The sequence below is a fragment of the Scatophagus argus genome, chromosome 12 (assembly GCF_020382885.2).
Source record: "Scatophagus argus isolate fScaArg1 chromosome 12, fScaArg1.pri, whole genome shotgun sequence".
NCBI lineage: Eukaryota > Metazoa > Chordata > Actinopteri > Scatophagidae > Scatophagus > Scatophagus argus.
The window spans coordinates 23,194,682-23,216,241 of record NC_058504.1 but is presented as its reverse complement, the minus strand read 5'-3'; the positions used below and the strand labels follow the sequence as shown (position 1 = coordinate 23,216,241).

Below are 21,560 nucleotides of genomic sequence, written 5' to 3'. Positions count from 1 at the left end.
ATGCTTGTTTCTCACATATGTTAATACCTTGAGACACTGAAGAAATTTATCCAATCAGCAGTTAAACATTCATGTACAGAGGCGTTTCCTCTCTGAGGGTGCTGGATGTAGTGTATGGTGTCCTGCAGGGGCCAAAAGGGGGCCCATTGTTTACCAGACGGTCCTGTATCTCAGCCCACAGGAAAACTGAGGCCTTTCATCTCATCCAGACTGGGATGTTTTCAGAGCCGATTAAAGCTCCAACATCTGCTCTCGCCTTTGTCACCAACCCTCATCTCCCCCCTCGTCTCTTCGATAAAACTTTCCACCGCCTGCTCCTTGCCTTTGTGCGCTATTCATTTGACTGGAAAGTCCCCCATCACCACCACCCCATCACACTGTTTGTTTACTGCTGTGACAAAAGGGGGAAATTAATAAGAAGATGACAATCGTTTCCTTAGAGCAGGAAAAGCCTCGACCCTCTGCTGCTGCTTTTCCTTTTCTTCATCTTGAAACTCTGACTTGACTTTCAGAAGTTGATGTTGTAATTAAAGGAGGGAAACAAGGATCACAAAGCTGATTGAAGACAAGAGAAGTCTAGTATTTAACTGTAAATCTTTCAGCTTCAACACAATGTGTTTTTATCACAAAACACAGTCTGTGAGAACATAAAACTGGATGCCGGAAGTAACTCCTCACAATACTTTATCGGATTGTTTCAGAGATTACAATGATGTAAACTTAGTGAAAAATTATCCCATGTGTTGTGCATACAGGAAATTATCTGTTGCACATGAAAAAACTCGCTGTCTAGAAACTACTTCCTGTTCACTAATAGATATTAGAATAGATATTGCAAAATTTATTTTGCACAATTTTGGCTCTCTCGAGAAACCAAAGAGTGATTCCCTGAACCTCAGCAAAAACTTCACATTATGGACTTTGTACTTTAATTTACTGTTAAAATTCTAAGAATTTGACTGAGAGTGTATAATTTATATCAATAAAACATTCTCTCCATATTATCTTTCCAAGAGCGTCTGCTGCCAGTAATTTGTAGTGGGCAAATATAGCTCCACTAATGTGGTGAAAATGCTAACTGGAATGTTTAATAGAGTCTCTAAACACAGACTTAGATCAGGTCACATAGTAAACAAAAGGAAACTCAGAGCTCTGACTGGAATATTAAATCGTTCTCACAGTAAAATGGCTCTCGGTCCGGGAAAAGGTTGTAAACCTGCAGAGCCTCGTCTTGTTTCCTCGCAGCTCTGAGTCCATCCGCCTGTCTGACTCAACTTGACTCTGTCCGGACTCCAGTCTAGTCATCATGGAGACACTGCTTATGTGGATCTCCTTATTGATCTCTGTGGCATCGGAAAAGCCAACCATTTTGCATGTGTTAGTGTTGGACTAACGGGGTGCTCATAGAACAGTCTCGTGTGGAAGCAAACCTGTCTGAATCCTCTGTCAATCCATTATTTAGCTGAAGTTTTGTTAAAATCTTGTTATAAAATTCTAAAGTGGTTTAACAGAGTGGTCAAAGGTCAGAGGTCAAAACATCACGTGTTTTCCTGCAGGACACTTCAGTAGCTTTCTGATACTGTGATTGAACCTGCTGATGCTCCACTCTTTCCTAAACCTTGAGGATACAGCTGTCAGTGAGTTAGAAAATCCCAGACACGGTCCTGACTGTGCAAGATGTATCATTTACTGCCTTAAATGATTTTATTTGATGTAATTTTATTTCTTGGCTGAATTTCTAACAATGTCACTTATGTTGCTGCTGTGTCGTCTGTGTTTCCGAAGCAGCCACGCCCTGCATCAAAGCCATCAGCCCGAGTGAAGGCTGGACAACTGGTGGCGCCACCGTCATCCTCATCGGGGACAACTTCTTTGACGGCCTGCAAGTCGTCTTTGGCACCATGCTGGTCTGGAGCGAGGTGAGAGGACGTTTATTTGTTTCCTGAATGATTCCAGATGTGTTTTTGAAGAACCCGTCCTTATTCTTTTGCACAACTGACTTCTGACCAACAATTATGGAGCCAAATCAGGGCCAAAAGTTTCATCAATTTAAAAAAAAAAGATTTGAAAGTTGAAATTTCAGTTTTGAACTTTGAAAAATACAACATTGTACTCGAACTAATGACAAGTGAAGGAAACGTTTTTTTCAGTTTAAATATAGTTTTTATTCAGTTCTGAAATTCTTTTGAATGAATTATCTATTTTCAGTTTTCACTTTCATATATATTTCAATATTTGAGGCTCTTATTTTTTTCAGTTTTCAGATTCACCTTTTTTTTTTTTTTACAGGTTTAAATCATAGTTTTTTGCGTTTCAGATCAGTTATCCTTTCAGGTATGAACATATTTTATTCAGCACACAAGAACCTATTTTGTACCAGACATTTTGGCCATTTGATGTATTCATCTGCCAGCAAGGCATGACACTGGCCAGTGATTATACACTCTGCTAGTCCTATGTTTAACTGCTGTTGAATAAAAATTATATTTAAATGGAAAAAAACGCAATGTTGTATTTCTCAAAGTTCAAATTCTAAATTTACCTTTTCAAATCTTTTTTTGTTAAATGAATGAAACTTTTGGCCCTGATGTGGCTCCATAAACAATAGTCAGACAAATCTGTGTTGCAATAGTTGCGTTTAATTTTTCAGCTGAATCAAACACACCCAGCAAGTTCGGAGAAAAACAAAATAAGAGCACAGTCTGTGCTCCAAAAGCAGCTGCACATAGTATGCATGTTCTCCATCTTCACTGACACACACACATTTATCGACATACTCACGAACATCCGTAGAAACACCTGCATCTGTATCTGTGGCTGCACAGCTCAGAAAGGTCTGCATGCCTCCAAAAATATGTAGATTTAGTGCATGTTGAGGTGCAGGAGGAGCTGTGCATACGGCACGCCATGAAATATTGAAGCAGGTCCAGAAGAGAACACCTGGCGGGAAAGGAGGGAAGGAGGCGCGAGGCAGACAGATATACCTCTACACGCTGTTCACTTCACATCACACGCCACTGATGGAGCTCCTCACTTTGATCAGCGTCGTCTGGCGGCGAGCAGACGGACTCCAAAGCCCAGCATCCCTCTGAACACAGACTGCACAGTGACCCAGATCGGAGGAAAACAGTCGGGCTGTTTTCCACAGAAACTTTATTAAGAGACAAAAGTCTCATGCTGCAGGTTTTCATTACACTCCTGATAAAATAAGGTTCCATATCAACACCAGACCAGGTCTCCCAAAACCTCTATGTATGTTATGAAGCAGACGTGTTGGATGAAGCTGAGCCACGGAAAAGCTTTGAAAAAGTGAAAATTTTAGCTTCAAGTTTAAACTCTGCTGGCAGCTGAACTGTCACATTTGTTCCGTTGAGAACAAAACTCGTTTCCGCGTTCTGACCCACATGCGTCTGTCTGTGTGTGTTTCATCATCCAGCTGATCACCCCTCACGCCATCCGGGTCCAGACTCCCCCTCGTCACATCCCCGGCGTCGTGGAGGTCACACTGTCCTACAAATCCAAACAGTTCTGCAAAGGAGCGCCAGGACGCTTCGTCTACACCGGTAAGAGTCGTTATGTTTCATCTCATCAAAGGAATGACTCAAGTCTCTAACTTGAGAAACGACGGTCCTTCTCGTTTTTGGGCCGATGATTTTACTTAAGGTTAGACATTGTAAATATATATATAGATATTGTCACAAACGTTTGTTTGTTTGTTTTAATCTGTTGATTCACCTTGTTTGGGAGAATTTAACCTCCCTTGATAGTTCTGGGCTCTTTATCTGTCTTTCATATGGTCTTTCTTAAAGACACAATTTACAGACCACAAAACATTACCATCTCTTGGTTTTGGTGTTTTTTATGTGCCTGATGTCTGATTGTCTGGCATCATTATGGTTTTGTACACTGCTCTCCTCCATAATGTTTGGATTGTCAAACAGTTTCACTTGTTGAAAGGTTTTTCGAGCAGAAAGTTGTAAATTTTGCCACGCAGACTTCAGGATTTGAAGATCAGTAACAATGGTCTTCATGGAAAACTGATATAACATTAAATTAACATTTAAGGGTTTACTAATCCCCAATCTCAGCTCTTAAACCCTCATTTCCCCTTTTAAATTTACTCTTAATGCACTCAGAGGCGTCACACGAAAATATTCTACACTGAGCCAAATGCAGAAGATTTTTGACATCTTTGGAGACTTTGTGATCTCCACTAGAAAGTTAAATAGTTCTGTGAGTTTGAACAAATAGCATGTTACGGTTTAGAGTGTTGGACAGACACTCTCTTGGCCTACGTCTTAAGACTTAAGGTTGTACCATTGAGAATCAGGTTTGTTTTTCTCTGTTTTCTACCAGCTCAAAGTAAAGTAAACATTTTCCCTGGTGTGTCAGTCCCTTCGTCCTCTTCTGTCCAGCTCGTTCTTCGGACTCATTGTCTGCTGTCCAGACCACATGCGCCACTCTTTATCTGTCTCTTAAATCAGTGCTTTTACTGTCCTCGATTATTCCGTCAGAATATCCAGATGTCATTCAAAGTAGCAGAAAGGTCAGATGGAAGGCTGTTTAGTGCGATAAGTAAATGTCATTGCGTCAAGTCATGAAAGAGGCAAGCGTGTTCAGTCTTTCTGTTTAACACTAGTTTATCACCGCTTCCTTCCTTCTTTGTTGGAGGGGCCGCCTCCTCCGATGGCACCACAACGCAGAGGATGGACGAGACAGTTGCTCACAATGGCCAGTCCAGCTGCCGCCTCCTTTTGCAATGCTAATCTGTGATTCCATTTACAGATATGACTGACAAGAGCTGTGAGCTTTGCTTTTATATGGAAGTGTGCTGTGAATAGAGCCTGTTGTTATCTGTGTCCATTAGAGTGTGTTCTCTACATGCTGGACGGACCAGCCCGACATGTTTTCATCCAAATCGCATAGGACTGATATCAAGGCTGATGATATTTGAGGCCAAAACCAAGTGTCTCCTATAATCAGATAGTAAAATCAAAATAAAAGCATCAGTGACCGTCAGCTTTTAGGGTACAGTCAGGGTCGACAGACATCCTGCAAACTGTGCAAAACCTGGAAGAAAAAAAAAGGAAAATAACCAAATTGACCAAAACTTAAGAGAAAAAAATGGTTTTATGCAGTCAGTCATTATATTTAAATTTTTTTAAAACAAGTCCAGGCAAATAAAAAAAAAAACCCTCAAATTAATCCAACAGTTCTTCATTTAGATTTCAGTAGTTTTGTTCTTCCAGGCTTCCATTGCTTAGACACTCTTGAAGCTCAAATTATCAAGTTCGCCTCATTGAACATCATGCTGCAGAGTTTTCATATCCACCAGGAGTCACAAAGGCTTTGACATGTGACAGTAAAATAACTCTGATACCAATAAAATAACAAAGTCAGACATTTGATTAGGATGGATTGTCTTCCAGCAGCAAGTTTCAATTCTCTGTGAGTTGATTCTTTTCTCGTAAAATACAAAAACAATTATTTATCAATTTAAAATGCAATTAATCAAGCAAATAAAGAAAAATAGAGGATAAAATATTGAAATAGCATGTTGTTGAAATTATTTTTCCCGAGTGATGCTTAACTTTAGTGGGAAATATCGTACATTTTAATCCACAACATTTATCTGATAACTTCAGTTACTTTGCAGATTCAGACAATACAAAATACAATTAACAAATAAATGATATCAGTGAGACTTCATCAATAATCAGGGGAAATTCACTACTCCACAGTATATAAAGTAGTACATATTTAAAATATCAATACATTTATTAATATTGGCCATACATTTACCAGCTAATTCATGTGATGTACACCTGAATGTGCAAGTGATCTTAATCCACAGATATGCAGTAATATACTTTATTCTGAAATGCACTATTCTGAAAAATGAGTACTTCTACTTTTAGTGCATTACACATTCATACTTTTTTAGTGTATTATATAAATAAATTTGTATGTGTGGTGTTGCTACTTTTATCTGAGTAAATGATTCCTCCACCACTGGTTGTTGGTGTGTTGTTATAAAGACAAACCTCTCAGTATAACAGTATAAAATCACATTTATGTCACAGAAGGTTTCTGTTAAAGTAAAATAATCTGGTATTTAGTAACTCCCCTTAAAACTGAAAAGGAAAAGTTTTTAGACTGCAACATGTTTTGTAAACTGGTCAGCAGCGATGTAAAATCCAGTAGAAACCAGTGAAGCCTGGGCTCTGGTCCTTCAGGATTCTTTGGTTTTTCCACACATCCAGTGAAAAAAACGTGAACATCTGACTTGAGTTTGATTGATAGGAAACAACAAAACTGTGTGTCCCTGAAGGCATCGTGAGGCTGAACCCCGACAGGTGGCTGCATCATAATGTTGTACAGTTTCTTGTAATTGTAAGTCTTCTCCCCGCTTCTCCTGCCAGAGAGGCGGCCATATTGTGTACACACATCGCCAGTTCATCTGATTTACGCATCCATATTTTAAGTCAGTGTGCATTTCCACAGCGCATTCGTTGTGCCAGCAGTGTGTTGTTCCTGAATGTGAAATGAGCCGAGCTTTTAACTGCTAAACAGGCGAGCTGTGGATAATTGAAGAGGAGAAGAGAAGGCTGATGTCATTTCCTTCAGGAATTTAAACTCACACGCGTTTGAATGTTCCTTTACTCGCTGGAAGCAGAAAAGAAACATGGCATCACACACATCACTGCTTCATCGAACCACATTCAGGAAGAAACATGGCTGCCAGTTACCCTTACTGACAAAGATAGAAAAGTTTTATTCTAGTCCTGATTTCATTTAAAAACATTTATTTAAAGACTAAAATACAAAGCATTGTGATTGCTCTTAGTGGACAACTGCCGCCTGTGTCAAATTCCATTCATGTTCTCCAAGACAACCGTTTCTGTCATGATGATGATTTCCCCCTTAGAATAGAAACCACAGATTTTAGCATCATAATGCAACATTTAGGTGACCACATGGGGAAAAATGCCTTAATTTGTTTTTTTTTGTGTGGTCTTTGAAGTGGTCTTCACTCCACTCCTGGTCCAGATGCTATTAGATGCTGAGCAGTCAAGGAGAAAATGTTTTATGTTGAACGTAACTCAATATCATTAATTTCTTTGGTTGTTCCTCTTTGTCTTTATAATGAATTTGACCAGTAAATTTTAGACAAAATTTTAACCACAGAAGGAGCCTTTAGAAGATTCTAGTGGTTTTTGTGTAGTTTCGGGACATTCTTAAAGGAGTTTTACTCTCGTTCTGACTCCTTTACCTGCTCTGAATCTGTCTCCTGTGACTCCTCCATCTCCTCTGACTGCGACTCCCCTGCTCTCTGACCTTCGCCTCCCCCCCTCTTCTCAGACTCCTCTGACTCCTCCATCTCCTGTGAGTCCTCCTCTGCCTCTCAGCTGCCACTGTGGAGGAACAGCTGGAGGTAAAGCGAGGAAGAATCTGATGCGACTGTTTTCCCAGAATTCCCTCCTCTCTTCCTGCCTGTAGCTTAAAGCAGTTTCAGCATTTGATCCATCGGCTTTGCCCTGAAATCTTAAGCAGAATGACAAGAAGGTTGAGAGAAGGGAGGCTGATTCCTCCCACAGTTGTCCTGAGACACGTCGGTCTCTAACGACTTGCACTGAAGACATAATACATCTGTGTACAAATACACACAGTACTTTCGATCATTTACTACCCCAATTCTACAACATAAGACACATTCCTCTGTGAGTTTTCTTACCCCACAAACATACTGTCTCCATAGAAAGAACTAAAGGCCATTGAGTTTTTCTTTAGAGCAACTAATAAAGAAACGGTTCAGATCTGAGATTTGTATGTCAGAGCAGCTTTTATTTTGTGACTGTTTGTATAAGAGTACATTTGATGGTTATATCGGATTTTCTACATATCAACCCCAAGGTGACAGTTGGTATCCAAATAAACAATAAATTAAGATCATTATTTATCAGTATAAATGACTAATAAATAACTAATCTGAGTGATGAATGATTGAAGGAATCAATGACTCAGAACTCAAAACTCTCCGACACCTGCCGGCTGTTGTTTTACAGTTGTGAAGTTTTCTAGTTTTTTTGGGGTGTTAATTTATTTTTTTATTTTTTGTGACTCTACATTTAAAAATGTTATTTTGTTTTTGGGAAATTCGTTTGTAGTTCTATAGTTTTTGTATTGTTTTGAGTCAGTGTCGTAATTTTGAAGTTATTGGATTCCGTAGTTGTAGTTTTTTGTTCTGCAGATTTGTAGTTTTATGGTTCTGTAGTTTTTTAGCTTTGTGGATTTCTACAGGTTCCATCACCCTCTCCTCAGTGTTGCTGTGTCCACACCGCCGGCCTCAGAGCTTGTAATGCACAAATCAATGCAGCCTGGCGGGGAAGGATGGGTGAGGGCAGGTGATGTTGTGGGATCGATGGGTGCTGAGTTAGTGCGGCGCTCGGCCACTGATTTTTAGAGAGCTGTGTTTTCCCAGGAAAGTCAATACCTCCAGGCTCCTCTCATTAATTTCAACCCTCTCCTATTCCCCCACCACCTTCCTCCTCCTCCTGCACTTGCACCAGGGGACCTGCAGCTCCGCAGAGGGAGAGCAGGGGTGCGGAGGGGGAGGTGGGGAGGGAGGGTACTGGATGGAGGAGACGAAGGTGGAGAGAGAAACTGAGATGATGGAAGTTTTGAGCAGTGGGTGGGTGATGTGGGGGTGATAAAGTCAAAAGGATAAAAGGAAGAAAACGATGGATGCAGGAGGTGGTGGAGATGAAGAGGAGGAGAAAGGAAGGTGTGAGTGAATGAATTAAAGAAGTGCTTCTAAGAAAAGAAGGAACGAAGATGTGCTTCCTCTTTTAGAAAATAGAAGAGCACATACTGATCCCTAATATGGATCATGTTTGCAGCAGATTATTGATGTCAACTTGGTTACCTGAGCCAAATTGCTGCAAACTTGAGTTGAGCCACACTGGAGTTTATTTATATGAAACTTTAACCGGTACAGTCAGCTGTTTGTTTCCTTCAGGGCTCTAATTGTGAATCATTTATCCCATACAATGCTTCTGCTCACCTCTTCGTTCCTCGTTCTCCCACTGTGCACTGATGCATAGTGGAGAAGGAGGGGGTTGTTATCCTCCAGGGGGTCAAGGCAGGTCTCGACATGCCCCCCCGCGCTGGGAGCAGGTGTGGCTGATCTGTGTGTCGACAAGTCTCTGATAGTAAAGATGGATGACATCACATCTGACCTGCCCCATGCCAGACGCTCTTCAGAAAACGCCCAGCCGGGTGCACTTACGAGGCGCAGCAGTTTTTCAGTTTTGGTTGCAATGATGCTTAATATCTGCTGAAGCAGCAGTTCGTGTGTTGCAAGTAATTTCACAGGTGGTTTGGATTATCAGCAAATGCAATAACTAGTAGCTGAGTGTTGTAGCCACATGTGACTGTGACATCATCCTCATGATTCTCACCTTGTTTTACTCACATCAATCTGATAAGAGAACATTTGTGGTTGTCTAAATTCTGTTCATTTGATCCAATAATAATACCTTAATGTACATGACCTATAAATTAGGCCAGACTCTGTTTCTCTCTTCGTTTCCCTGTCCTTTCTGTACATTCATGAAGTTTCTCCTTCAGTGAGCATTCAACGTAAAGGCCTGTAGCTAATGTGAGGAAGCAATAGTTCAAACAGTCTCTTCTTCTGACACCTGCTGAGCTTTTCATTTTAGAAAAACTCTCAGTATTGAAGACTGCTGCTGAGGAATTTGAGCAGTAAGTTGTCTCCACTTCAGAGTTGTTGTCGAACACGTGAATGCATATACTTTCCACCTATGGTTTTTAATGACACCACTGAGGATTGTAGATGTCAAACATCTCAAAAGATGCACATGTAGCTTGAGTACATGCACACAGTTACAACATCAGCAGGAAGAAGGTCGGACAGAAGCAGTATGGCACAAATAACAAGCTGTTTGGCTCCTGTAGGGAAATATTCTTACAAATACAGCTGACTCTGAGGTCAAAGGTCAGTTTGTGAGCTATCATCAATTTTAATTCTGTCTTATAAGTCGGTGAACTTAGCACTGTGGCGAAAACAGGATTCCGCTCCTGATCCTAAGTTGTAAAACTGTGAATTTGTAGCCCTTATCCGTACTCTCTCTTGTTCACATTGTTTTTTGTTGGTAGCGTTGCAGTGTGGGTGTTCAGATCCCCCTGGGACTGTCCCTGAGATTAAGGAGCTACAAATAAATTCCACTCCACTTAAACTCCCAATTGTTTCTCTAAAATAACTAAAGCAGACCGTGGACAAAAAGGTCAAATTTCTGCAGATTTTACGCTGTCCTCCCACCATGTTCTGATGGTTGGAAAACCCCTCTTTTCTCCTCTCTTCTGTATTTTCAAATTAAAAGCGTAAGCATGCCATATATAACAACAGCCATGCAGGTTTAAATGATAACAAAGCAAAGTAGATCAGAATGAATTCAGCAGATGCCACCATTGCCTCAGTTTGAACCATATTGGACACATTTAATTACCCCACTGAAGTCTAACACAACAAAAACAAAACAAACCTGAGATATCAGAACTCCAGATAAAAATATCAGCAGTCATTGCTACTGTATTTGTCTCCAGGCTCAGTCACCCACAGTAACCAATGGAGGATAATAATAGACAAGTACGAATGCAGATTATGGGTAACTGATATGCACCCGGCCATTATCAGACCCAGCTTTTAATTGACTAAAGGATTTTTATTTGAGTTTCACAGCAGAGTTACACAAAAGATTATTGCAAGTTTATATTTGGCATTCACTGAACATACAATGTAATTAATTATAAGAACATTTTATTATTGCCAAAAAAAACAGAACTTCAAATTCGAGTCTTGACACATCTTAACTGCTCGGCCTCACAGTTTCCTTTGGCAGCAGCTCCTATCAGCACCACTGGAAATGCAATGAAACACACACACACACACACACACGTGGAAGACATTAGCAGATTGTTCCATCAGGGTCTGCTAAAAGTCTAGGGAACATATAACTGAGAGTTTTGAAAGTTAAACCTTGCATCTGAGACGTAAAGTTTTCTGGAAACAGGAGGTGTCCCACTCTCGTTTTTCTGTCTGATCTACTCCTCCTCCACCTCCATCTCTGTCTTATCGTTTGTCCTCTCAACATGTGAAGCGCCACTCACTAATTGACTTCAGAATTTTTATTGTTTAATTACTGTCACAGTAACACATGGAGGTAATTATCTGTAACTGGCTCAGGATCAGTTTATACCTACAGACAGAGAGAGGGGAAAAAAAGAGCAGAGGAACTGAACATTCATCAGTTTTCAGTCTTATGGTTCCACTCATCTCCTCCATGAACTGCCACCTTATGGTGGTGAAGGGGTTTGAGTGCCCTGATGATCCCAGGAGCTATGTTGTCAGGGGCTGTTTGCCCCTGGTAGGGTCACCCAAGACAAATTGGCCCTGGGGGAAGCGCGTGACAAAGCGCGGTTCACAGAGACCTCTGTGAAAGGCAAAACCAAGGACAAGCGTACCCTTGCGAATGCTGTACTCACCTATGGTCATGAGCTGTGGGTTGTGAAAGGTTGCAGATACAAGCAGCCGGAATGAGTTTCCTTCGCAGGGTGGCTGGGATCAGCCTTAGAGATGCTCCTTCGCATCGAGAGGAGCCAGTTGAGCTGGTTTGGGCACCTGGTTAGGATGCCTTCCAGATGTCTTCCTGGGGAGTTGTTTCGGGCATGTCCATCTGGTAGGAGACACCGGGGCAGACCCAGGACATGATGGAGGGATTATATCTCTCATCTGGCCTGAGAACGCCTTGGTGTCCCCCTGGATGAGCTGATGGAAGTGGTCAGGGAGAGGACAGTGTGGGCTTCCCTGCTGAGGGTTCTGCCCCTGCGACCTGGACATGGATAAGCAGAGGAAGACTAGACGAGATGAGATGAGATGAGACGAGAAGAGAGACGAAGTTCCACTCATGGACAGAGAGTGATGGAGAACATTTCATTGTTTTTCTGGCTTTCAAAGTGGCACGTTTCATCATTTATTATTCAGTTTGACTCAGTTTGTTTTTCAGGTGTACGGTATGTCCACACACAGAGGATCCTTTCATACAGAGGAGTTTTAGGAGGAAATATTTTGTGTGTTTTTAAAGAAAAAAATGTATTAATTTATTGAGTGAATTATTTATTTCCTTCCTTTTGGTAATTTATTAATACATTTAAACTAAACTAATAAATTACTAAATTATTATTATTGGTGTCTTGGTTAAACTTTCATTTGCTTTCACTTCCGTACTGAAATAGGTGTGATTCGCTTAGTTATAGTGAGTGTTGTGTTGAAAGCTCACATCTGTCTAATCCTCCAAATAACACCGACAGATGTTTTGAAGCAGTTCTTCCTAATGTTGCCTGTGATCGCACCAGTCACACCTGTGTTTAAACCCAGTCTCACCTGGGTTTAAACCCAGCCACACTTGTGTTATTCCTGACAATAAGAGCAGCGGCTTCACACACAACACATCAAACTGTTCGCAGTGGAGAGGACAAAGTGAGGTGAGAAATTCAAAGCAAGACACTTGATCAATCAATACAGTCACTAACACCCCCCCCCCCTACACACACACACACATACACACACAAACACATCACCACCCTCCCACCCACTGGCTTCTGCTGCAATCGATGCTCATAGAAATTTCATGAACTTTAAACTGTGATTGACAGGCAGCTCTGCCCTCGACCGCCATGAAGCCCAGGCCCTTAAAGACAGTGTGAGTGATGGAGGTTTGGTTTCAGAGGTGGAGGTGGGCACCATAAAGTCCAGGTTCAGCCACAAAAATAATAATAAAATAAATTAAAAAAATAAATACGTAGAAAATAGTCATGCATGTGTATATATGCATCTTATTATCTGCATTTGTACTTATTTAAATCAAGTCTTTTCTGAAGCAGACCTTACAAATCCTGATGAATTTGTTTAGAATCTCTGCATTAATATTAATGCTCTAGTTGTACTTAAAGGGACATTTCACACTAAAATCAAAAATAAATATTTTTCTTTTTTCCTCTAGTGCTGTTCATCCATTGTGTTTTGGAGAGAGTTGTAGAGTTTTGGAGATATCTGCCTTCTCCTGTGTTATGTGCTTTTGTGATGCTTTTGTATTTTGAAGACAGTTTCCCATTCTGGACAGTAAAGTTCTGTTCTTTATTAAGAAAATATTCACTGTAAAGATTTACCCAAAAATGACAGGAAATGACAGGACTGCAGGTGCTCTTCTCAGGTTGCCAACAACTTCCACCAAAAAGGCAGGGCAGCCTGAGTGTAGCCTGAAAGGTGAAACCCAGGGCAAAAAAAGTTCCCAAATCGGCGATATGGTGATGATTGAAGGCAACATTTTAATCATGTCAACGTTTTAATCATCTCTGATCTGGATTTAAGCAGCTGGACAGTTGGAGGGCACAAGCCTACCTCAACCTCTGCTGACAGCTCACCTGACACTCGAGAGAGCTAAGCCCTACAGGTGTTAAACGTCTTGAACATGGCATCTGATGTGTAACAAGGTGTTGGCGTATCTGAGCGGTTATCACACGGCAGTAATGAAACAACACGTGCGGTTCCTTCTCCTCGTCTTTGATCTTGGCTCTTGTCTCGTCTTTTAATAGACAGCAGAAGTGTGTTCTTCACCGGGGGAATTCCTCGACTCTCAGCAGAGACGCACCACATTTCATATATCAAAGAGCACAGCGGCACCACGCCACTTAGGGAACGGGGACTTGTGGAACTAATGTCGGGTAATTAGCTGTTTCTGCAGGGGCATTTTCGGCCACGACTCCAGAAAATAATAACTTCTCAGGTGGGGGGCCTATTTCTTTGAGGCACTCTCCTCAGCCCTGTCGCTCGGCTCTAATCACGGGGACGTAATTATTCACTGATTAACATGCTGGATCTGGGCGGATGTTCAGTCTAATCACCGAGGTTGTTGCGTCAGCGGCGGCTCTCCGTGGAGGAGGCAGAAGGGGAGTGGGCGTTCTTCTGTCGCTCTAGTCCTGCGAGACGCAGGATGACATGCGGCGAGATGCTCATTTGGGTTACAGAGCGAGGAGGGAGAGCATGTCACTCCCCAGACACGCGGAGAGGAGGGAGAACAAGACGAGGTTACCTGTACTTCTGAAAGTACCTGGAAGCTCTGAGGAGGTACGACTCTCAACACTTGTTCCCTCAAATCTCCAAATCCTACTCTCAGATCACTTCCTTTGCTGTCAGTTGTAGCCGTGAGGAGCTACAGAGGTGTAATCTCTCCAAACTGTCCATGTCCCCAAGTTGAAAAGAGTTTGACGAGGTTCTGCCAAAAAGGAAAGGAAAAAAGAATATAAATAAATTCAGTGTAATTTGCTGCAGTATTAAAGCAGTAACCTGACTTAAAACATTTTGTTTCATTCAGATACCTCACAATTTACTGTTTTTGAGTCATGTTCAGTTGAAGCACCGTTTCAAGGCAATAAATGAAACATAGATTAAATTATTTGTATCTTTTATTATCGTGGCTATCAGGCAACACAGTTCCCTTCATCCGTATGGATAAAAACCACAGTGAGCAGCTGTTTTAGGAAGTTACTGAATTGTGCTGTATATTTGTGTGGTGTAGATTGAGACTGGAAGTCAGTCTGTATTGAGAGACAGACTAACATGCCTGAATCTGAACATGAAATGTTCGGGAAGAAAAATTTAGAATATCGCCCGATCACGTCTTTAAGTTTTAAGGTTAAGACTTGGACGTTGATTAAGATAAGCGTAAACCTGGGGCTGCGTTCCGCTATTTGTGTTGTTTATGATGGCATTTTCCCTCAGATGACTGAGTGATGAATTGAAAGTCGGAGGAATAAAACAACACATCAACAAACTGGTGAAAGGATCCATCCATGGTGTCATGGCTGCTTGTCAACATGCTGTCCCCCCCACCCCACTTGGCCCCAGGTGACGCCAGTTGCCCACTTGACAAGCACCAAAACAAATCAGCCCGTCCACTTAAGGCTCAGCGTGAAGGAAGTGAGGAATCATCAGCAGTGGTGATCTCCAGGCAGCGAGGCCAAATGCCTCTCTGACCTGCATCAATCATGCAGCCGGGGGAGATGGGAAATTGTGGTACATGTTGCCACGGGGTGGAGAAGCATCTTGACATGTGCAGCGGTGTGTCGGGGGATTCGCCACTCAGAGACGTGTTTCATATGGATTATGGAGTCTATTTGAAATGATAAGTGTAATACAGGAGGAAACCACGCAGAGATGCTGCAGATAAAGTCTATCTGCGTCAGGAGGACATGTCGGGGGACATGACTGCGCCTTCGACAAGGCCATCACTGCAAAACAAAAAAGGTAAAGATGAGCAGGGATCCCCCAAAGTGCATATTTCATCTCTGCTTGGTAAATATGTACAAACCAGCCACATAGAAAAACAGATTCCCACTCAGAAGCCCGAAGGCAGTGGGAACCAACAAATGAAAAATAGCAAGAGATAAATAAATGTAAACATTTGTGAGGAGGAGGATGTAAACAGAGGCTTAGTGGATGTATACATGGTCCTATGAAGCATGGAGGCCCGTGGAATTGTGGGAGCTGATGTGAGCAGGGTAATGAGTCTGCAGAGATGTTCCAGTAATCCGGCACCCTCCCTCCAGAGCTCTGATCCTCTGATCTGTTATCAGCCGGCATCTGCGGCACCAACACACAGATGATCAGAAACTGAGCAGAGAGGAAGAGGAGGATTCTCTTTCATCTCTGCTTCTGTCAGTTGGATACAGGGCAGGTGAGCCTCACCTGTAGTTACAGAGACAAACTCTAAGGGGTTCAAATTACAGAGAGAGAAAAATGAGACATATCGAGGTCAAAAAGACAAAAATCACTTTGCTATATTCTGCCCACTTAAATGTTAATTAATTTATAACATTGTTGAACACCACATTTCCAAGGCTGGGATAACAACTGGGAAAAGTGGGAAGCCCCAACTGGTTTGTGCTAATTTGTCAGAAATGTTTTCTTACAGGGAAGCTGTACTGAAGGCCATGTAAGGTTCAGAGATTTGTTATTTCAGTTTAATGCTCACATGTTGCATATTTCTAAATCATTATTATGTGTGTTATCAAATTGCAACACAGATCCGAATAGACCTACTCATGTAACACATTTTCAGACAGGAGAAACCTTTTCATGGTTCAAAGAAGCCCCCCAAAACACTCAGGACTTTCACCAAGGGACCAGATTTTGCACTTTTGCACGCCAAAGTGTACGTTGTGCGTCCGAAGACATGACAAAGCATTGGTATGTTACAAACTAGGATGAGAGTGTGTTGTGTTGATTGGTTGGAGCTGGATTTCAGTCTGTGGAATGTTAAGGTCGTTGGTTTCACGCCTGTCTCATGTCACCCTGACACTGTGATGATGGCATTGTGACCCTGATTTGACCTCGAACACCTTAGGTGGGCTATATGAGTGATGCCAGACGTTACCATGGGAACAGGCTTTGGTACAGGTGTTGTCATTGGTCAGTGAGCCCTTTGCTAATAGGTTTGGACAACAAAGACTCATGGGAAGCTGGTCTGTTAACATGTTAAAGTGTTGGAATACCTTCAGGCCCACTCGTCAATAAGGAAAGTACAGAATAAATATTTTTGTCCACTAGAAATTAATTTGTGCATCATGGGGAACTCTTTGAAGCATTTCGAACCTTCATGCTGGGTAAAACATAATAACAGTGATCTAAATAGGTAAGAAAAAAAAATCTTAGGATTATAGTTGTAACTCATTATTCTCTTGATGATTGATGATGATGATGATGACTTTGATCTATAAAATATATGGAAATAGTGAAAGTCTCAAAGTGAAAGTCTTCAAATCTCCTGTTTTGTCCTAATGTTTGGCATTTAAAAATGTTTAATAATAATCTATAGGATTCACGCACAAAAACATACATTTTTAATTTTTCTTGTGACTCTCACCACAACTATCTTGCCTTGACTGTCAAACCAGAATCCAGGGTTCAAATCCTAGCCGTGGTTTGGTTTAGTCAACAAAAGAAACATCCTGATTTTAATTGTATGGTAATAAAAATTCATTTTTTGAAATTTTGAAAGACATTTAGCTTTGAGGATTTGTGCACATGAAAACAAATCAACTCGTGCTGGATGTCCCAAAAAATGGACAATTTGTGTGCATGACACTTTCAACAGATTAAAGTTGGTCACTATTTGACGAGCTGCTGTGATACTGGTTGGAATAAAATAGACCTAATCCTCTTTCGCTATCCTTCTGTAGTATGTCCTCTGATCTCACTCTTTTTAATATTTTTACAGTCCTCTGATCCTTTCATTTTATATTACCTCAGATAAAATTCCAGCATTTCCAACTATATTCAAACAAGCCAGGATAACAACCCTGCTTAAAAGCTTTCTCTCAACCCTGCTCTACCTGAAAACTACCGGCCGGCCTCACTGCTTCCATTCCTATCTAAGGTTATTGAAAGGGCTTTTTTTAAGCAGACCTAATGCTGTACGGGCTACTCGATCATAAACAGTCTGGTTTCAAAAGTGGTCACTCCATTTAAACGGCCCTGCTGTTTGTTACATGGGCAAACATGGGCATCTCAGGTAAAGCATGTGTGCTTCAAATCTTACCTCTCTGGGCAATCCTTCAGTGTGTCATGGCTGGGGCAAACTTCCACTCCCCACTTGCTATCCACAGGGGTCCCCCAGGGCTCAGTGAAGGGGCCCCTTCTCTTTGCATTATACACCACTTCCTTGGGGCCTATAATCAACTCACATGGGTTCTCATATCACTGCTATGCTGATGACACCCAGCTCTACCTGTCATTCTCTGCCTAGATGAAGGCACACCACTTGCAACTAAAACTCTCTAAGACTGAACTTCTGGTTATTCCGGCTAAGCACATCTATCCAGAACGATATCAACATAACAATTGCCTCCACCACAAACTTGGGTGTCATGATTGATGACCAATTGTCCTTCTCTGACCACATTGCATTTGTATCACGGTCCTGTCCTATGGTCCTATGCACTCTACAACATACGAAAAATCCGACCTCACTTATCTCAGTATGCCGCTCAGCTTCTTGCACAGGCCATGGTTATCTCCCGCCTTGACTACTGCAATGCCCTTCTGACGGGCCTCCCAGCATGTGCAGTCAAACCTTTACAGATGATCCAGAATGCGGCAGTGCGTCTGGTTCTTCAGAATCAGAATCAGAATCAGAATTCCTTTATTTATCCCTGAAGGAAAATTCTTATTCTTACAGACATTGCACATGCAGTATTCCCGACCAAGAAAGGTGAAAAGTGAAGAGTATAAAAATAGGATAAACATAAAAATAGGATAAACAAAAACTAAAATCTCAAAGTACAGGTATTTACAATGTGTTCAAATTTTTTAAGTTCTTAATGAACTCAAACAGACTCTTGTCACTCCATTACTCATTCACCTACACTGGTTACCTATGGTAGCCAGAATCAAATTCAAGTCACTAACGCTAGCTTACAGAGTGACTTCGGGATCTGTACCCAGCAACCTGAGCATTCTCATTCAGGCTTACAAGCCTTCTCGGGCATCCCTTCACAAAAGGCACTCCCACGCCAGACTCTTCTCCCACAACGTTCCATGCTGGTGGAACAGCCTACCAGCCGCAGTAAGAGCAGGGGCATCCCTCTCTTCCTTTAAAAAGCACCTGAAAATTCATCTCTTCCAACTGCACCTTCTCTCCTAACAACCTTAACCCTCTAACACCCCTTCACTCTCTCATGTTCTCCAGCTTTCTAGTCTTGCTCTTCTACTTAAGCACTTTTAATTATGTTTTAGCCCTTATTGCTTCAGTCTAATTCTATTGTACTATTTTACTGTACTGAAACTTCTACCGCTTATCCGTCAGGGTCGCGGGGGAGCTGGAGCCTATCCCAGCTGACTACGGGTGAGAGGCGGGGTTCACCCTGGACTGGTCGCCAGTCAATCACAGGGCCAACACACAAAGACAGACAACCATACACTCTCACACTCACACCTAGGGGCAATATAGAGTAGCCAATTAACCTAATGTGCATGTTTTTGGTATTGTGGGAGGAAGCCGGAGAAAAAAAAACCCCACACAGGCACAGGGAGAACATGCAAACTCCACATGGAAGGGCAAGACTGGGATTCGAACCTGGAACCCTCTTGCTATGAGGCGACAGTGCTAACCACTGCACCACTGTGCCACCTGTGTAACTTGTTTCATTTTACTATATGAAAAACTGACCTTTATATCCGTGACACTCTTTTATTTGAATGTTTAATTTCCTTTTAAAACATTCTGATCATTTAGATATCCCTTTCAATCACCAATCAGGGTGCAGCTGTTCCAGTTTTCACACATCATTTTGTGAACATCTCTGCTCTTAAATGTGTAAATATTCACAGCTCTGACCTGCTGTTCACTGCGTCTCCTTGTCTCCTCTGATGCTACAAATCTGCCGTCAAGAAATTAGTTTAGCACATAACCCGCCTCCCCTTTCTTCTTCTCCCATCTCTCCACTCCTCAGTCACTTAGTTGCCTAATAACAGAGCGCTCTGATCAGCAGGATGCCAACCAACCGTTTGATGACTTTCACAGTGAGGAGAGAGGAAAAAAACAAACAGAGAGAGAGATAAAAATTTGATTAAATATATAAAGAATCCCCCTTGTCTGCCCTCACCTCTGAATTATCTCCCTCTCCTCCTTTCTTGATTTATAAAAAAACATCAGACAGAAGGAGAAAACGACGGCCACAGCCTCTTCACAGAGAAAAAAGAGAGAGAGAAAAATCAATACAAATTACGATGGAGAAAGTGGCACTGATGCCTGGAATTGCAGCATATGTTTACACTAAATCAGGCAATCTGTCTTCATATGGGCGGTGTAATGCATGCGTGGGGGGGGTCAGGGTTCGTGCTGCCAGCCGCTGCTCTCCAATTACTTGAGCTCTTTGCAGGGAGGCAGGCGGTATTGATTGGCTGAGAGGAGCGAGGGGCCCTGTATGCAGCCAATGGGGTGCTGAGGTCAAAGTTCGGTGAGATTTTAATAAGGGGAAGTAATGGACTTAATTTGTACAGAGTAAGGGGGAGAAGGGAAGGGGGTTGACTCTGAGCCGCCTGTCCAGAAAACCCTCAGTCTTTGTTTCTTTCTGCGATGATGATGAAGAACACATCATCCCACCCTCCTTTTGTCCAAGGTTAAATGACATTGATAAGATATTCAGACGATTTGAATCCCAGCAGGATGCAGGAACAAAGTCAGTTTATCTTGTGTTAGCTAAAGAATTACTCAGCTCTGCTTTGCCTGTCGCCAAATTTACACATAGTCAGCACCTTGGCACCTTGGTCTTTGCCTTTTTCCCTTCTAAATCTGGGGTGCGGCCTTGCACCATATGCCCCCAGAGCCAGCACAGAACTGTAGTTACATCAGTAACTGTGTTGTATTTTGTATGGCCCAGGCGCCACTTGGTGACACCTTAAACGGCTCGGCTGTCCTGTTTGTAATCGTTCATTGCATTCTGTATGTACTGTTATTTTGGTGGCCTGTTCTGAGACATCTGTTTTTCTGGGACAGGGGACAGAGGTTTCTTCGATTAGAAAAAACACATATGACTTGTAGCATGCATGGCAGGTTAAGATTTGCGTCCTGCACCAACTGTCAGTAGTAGCTGGTGGAAAGTAAGAGGGTGGAGGTTGGGTTTGTGGATGAGTGTGTGTTTGTCCACTTCGGTTTGTCACTGTAGCTGCTATGTGCTTACAGTGTTGAAATTTAAATTAAAGCAGCCTCCTCTCTTGGTCTGTAGTCACCACCAAATGTTCCACCCACAACACTGTCTGCTTGTAACTAAAGTTATCATATAAATGTAGAATCAAATTAGAATCAGAAACAGTTTCAGTCAGTTCCTGCTCTTGAACCTGCCCCCCACTCAGATTTGTCCTGCTGAGATCAAACCAGACACTTTGCTTGTTTTTATAATTTTAAAATAAGTTTTTTTTTATTTCATTCATTCAAGTTTTTTGATGAGTTCATTAACAGAAATCGTGCTGAGGCGTCCTCCTTCCTCCAGGATGGACACAGCTGGAACAGAAAGGACAATATGTAGAGACAGAAAGAGAATATGACATTAATAAAGTTTCACGTTAATAATGATGATTATTGAATTTACTGAGGATAAAATTGTCCATGAGCCAGACAGGCCACAGATCAGCAAAGTTTCCTACTCTGATGCAAATAGCTGAAGAGTTAAACATCGCTCTCTCTCCTTCTCTGAGTGTAAATGGGTTTTTTATTCAATTGCAGCATTTCCCATAGTGCCTTTCACCTGTTTTATAAGTTGGGATGTATATACGTGGCCATTGGTGCTTGTGTCATCCTCGATGCATTATCTCCATTCATCCTCTGCTGCTCTGCATTCTCCCAAAAAGTCTCTTTGGGATCCAACAGTGAATCCCTCTTTGATTCACGGAGGGTGGAGGTAATAGAATCAGGCCGTGCTGC

The 21,560-nt window shown here is 41.9% G+C and overlaps 1 protein-coding gene across 3 annotated transcripts in view; it reads left to right on the top strand.

The window, feature by feature from the left end:
- The window catches only part of LOC124068207 (transcription factor COE3-like), a 127,160-nt gene that overhangs the window by 80,348 nt on the left and 25,252 nt on the right, over window positions 1-21,560 (top strand). For 2 of the 3 annotated variants that reach the window (XM_046406227.1, XM_046406224.1), the window contains exons 9-10: window positions 1,786-1,919; window positions 3,437-3,563. In XM_046406227.1, the coding sequence (XP_046262183.1) occupies window positions 1,786-1,919; window positions 3,437-3,563 (261 nt within the window). The remainder of the gene's footprint in view (window positions 1-1,785; window positions 1,920-3,436; window positions 3,564-21,560) is intronic. The other variant, XM_046406226.1, reaches the window with a different exon arrangement.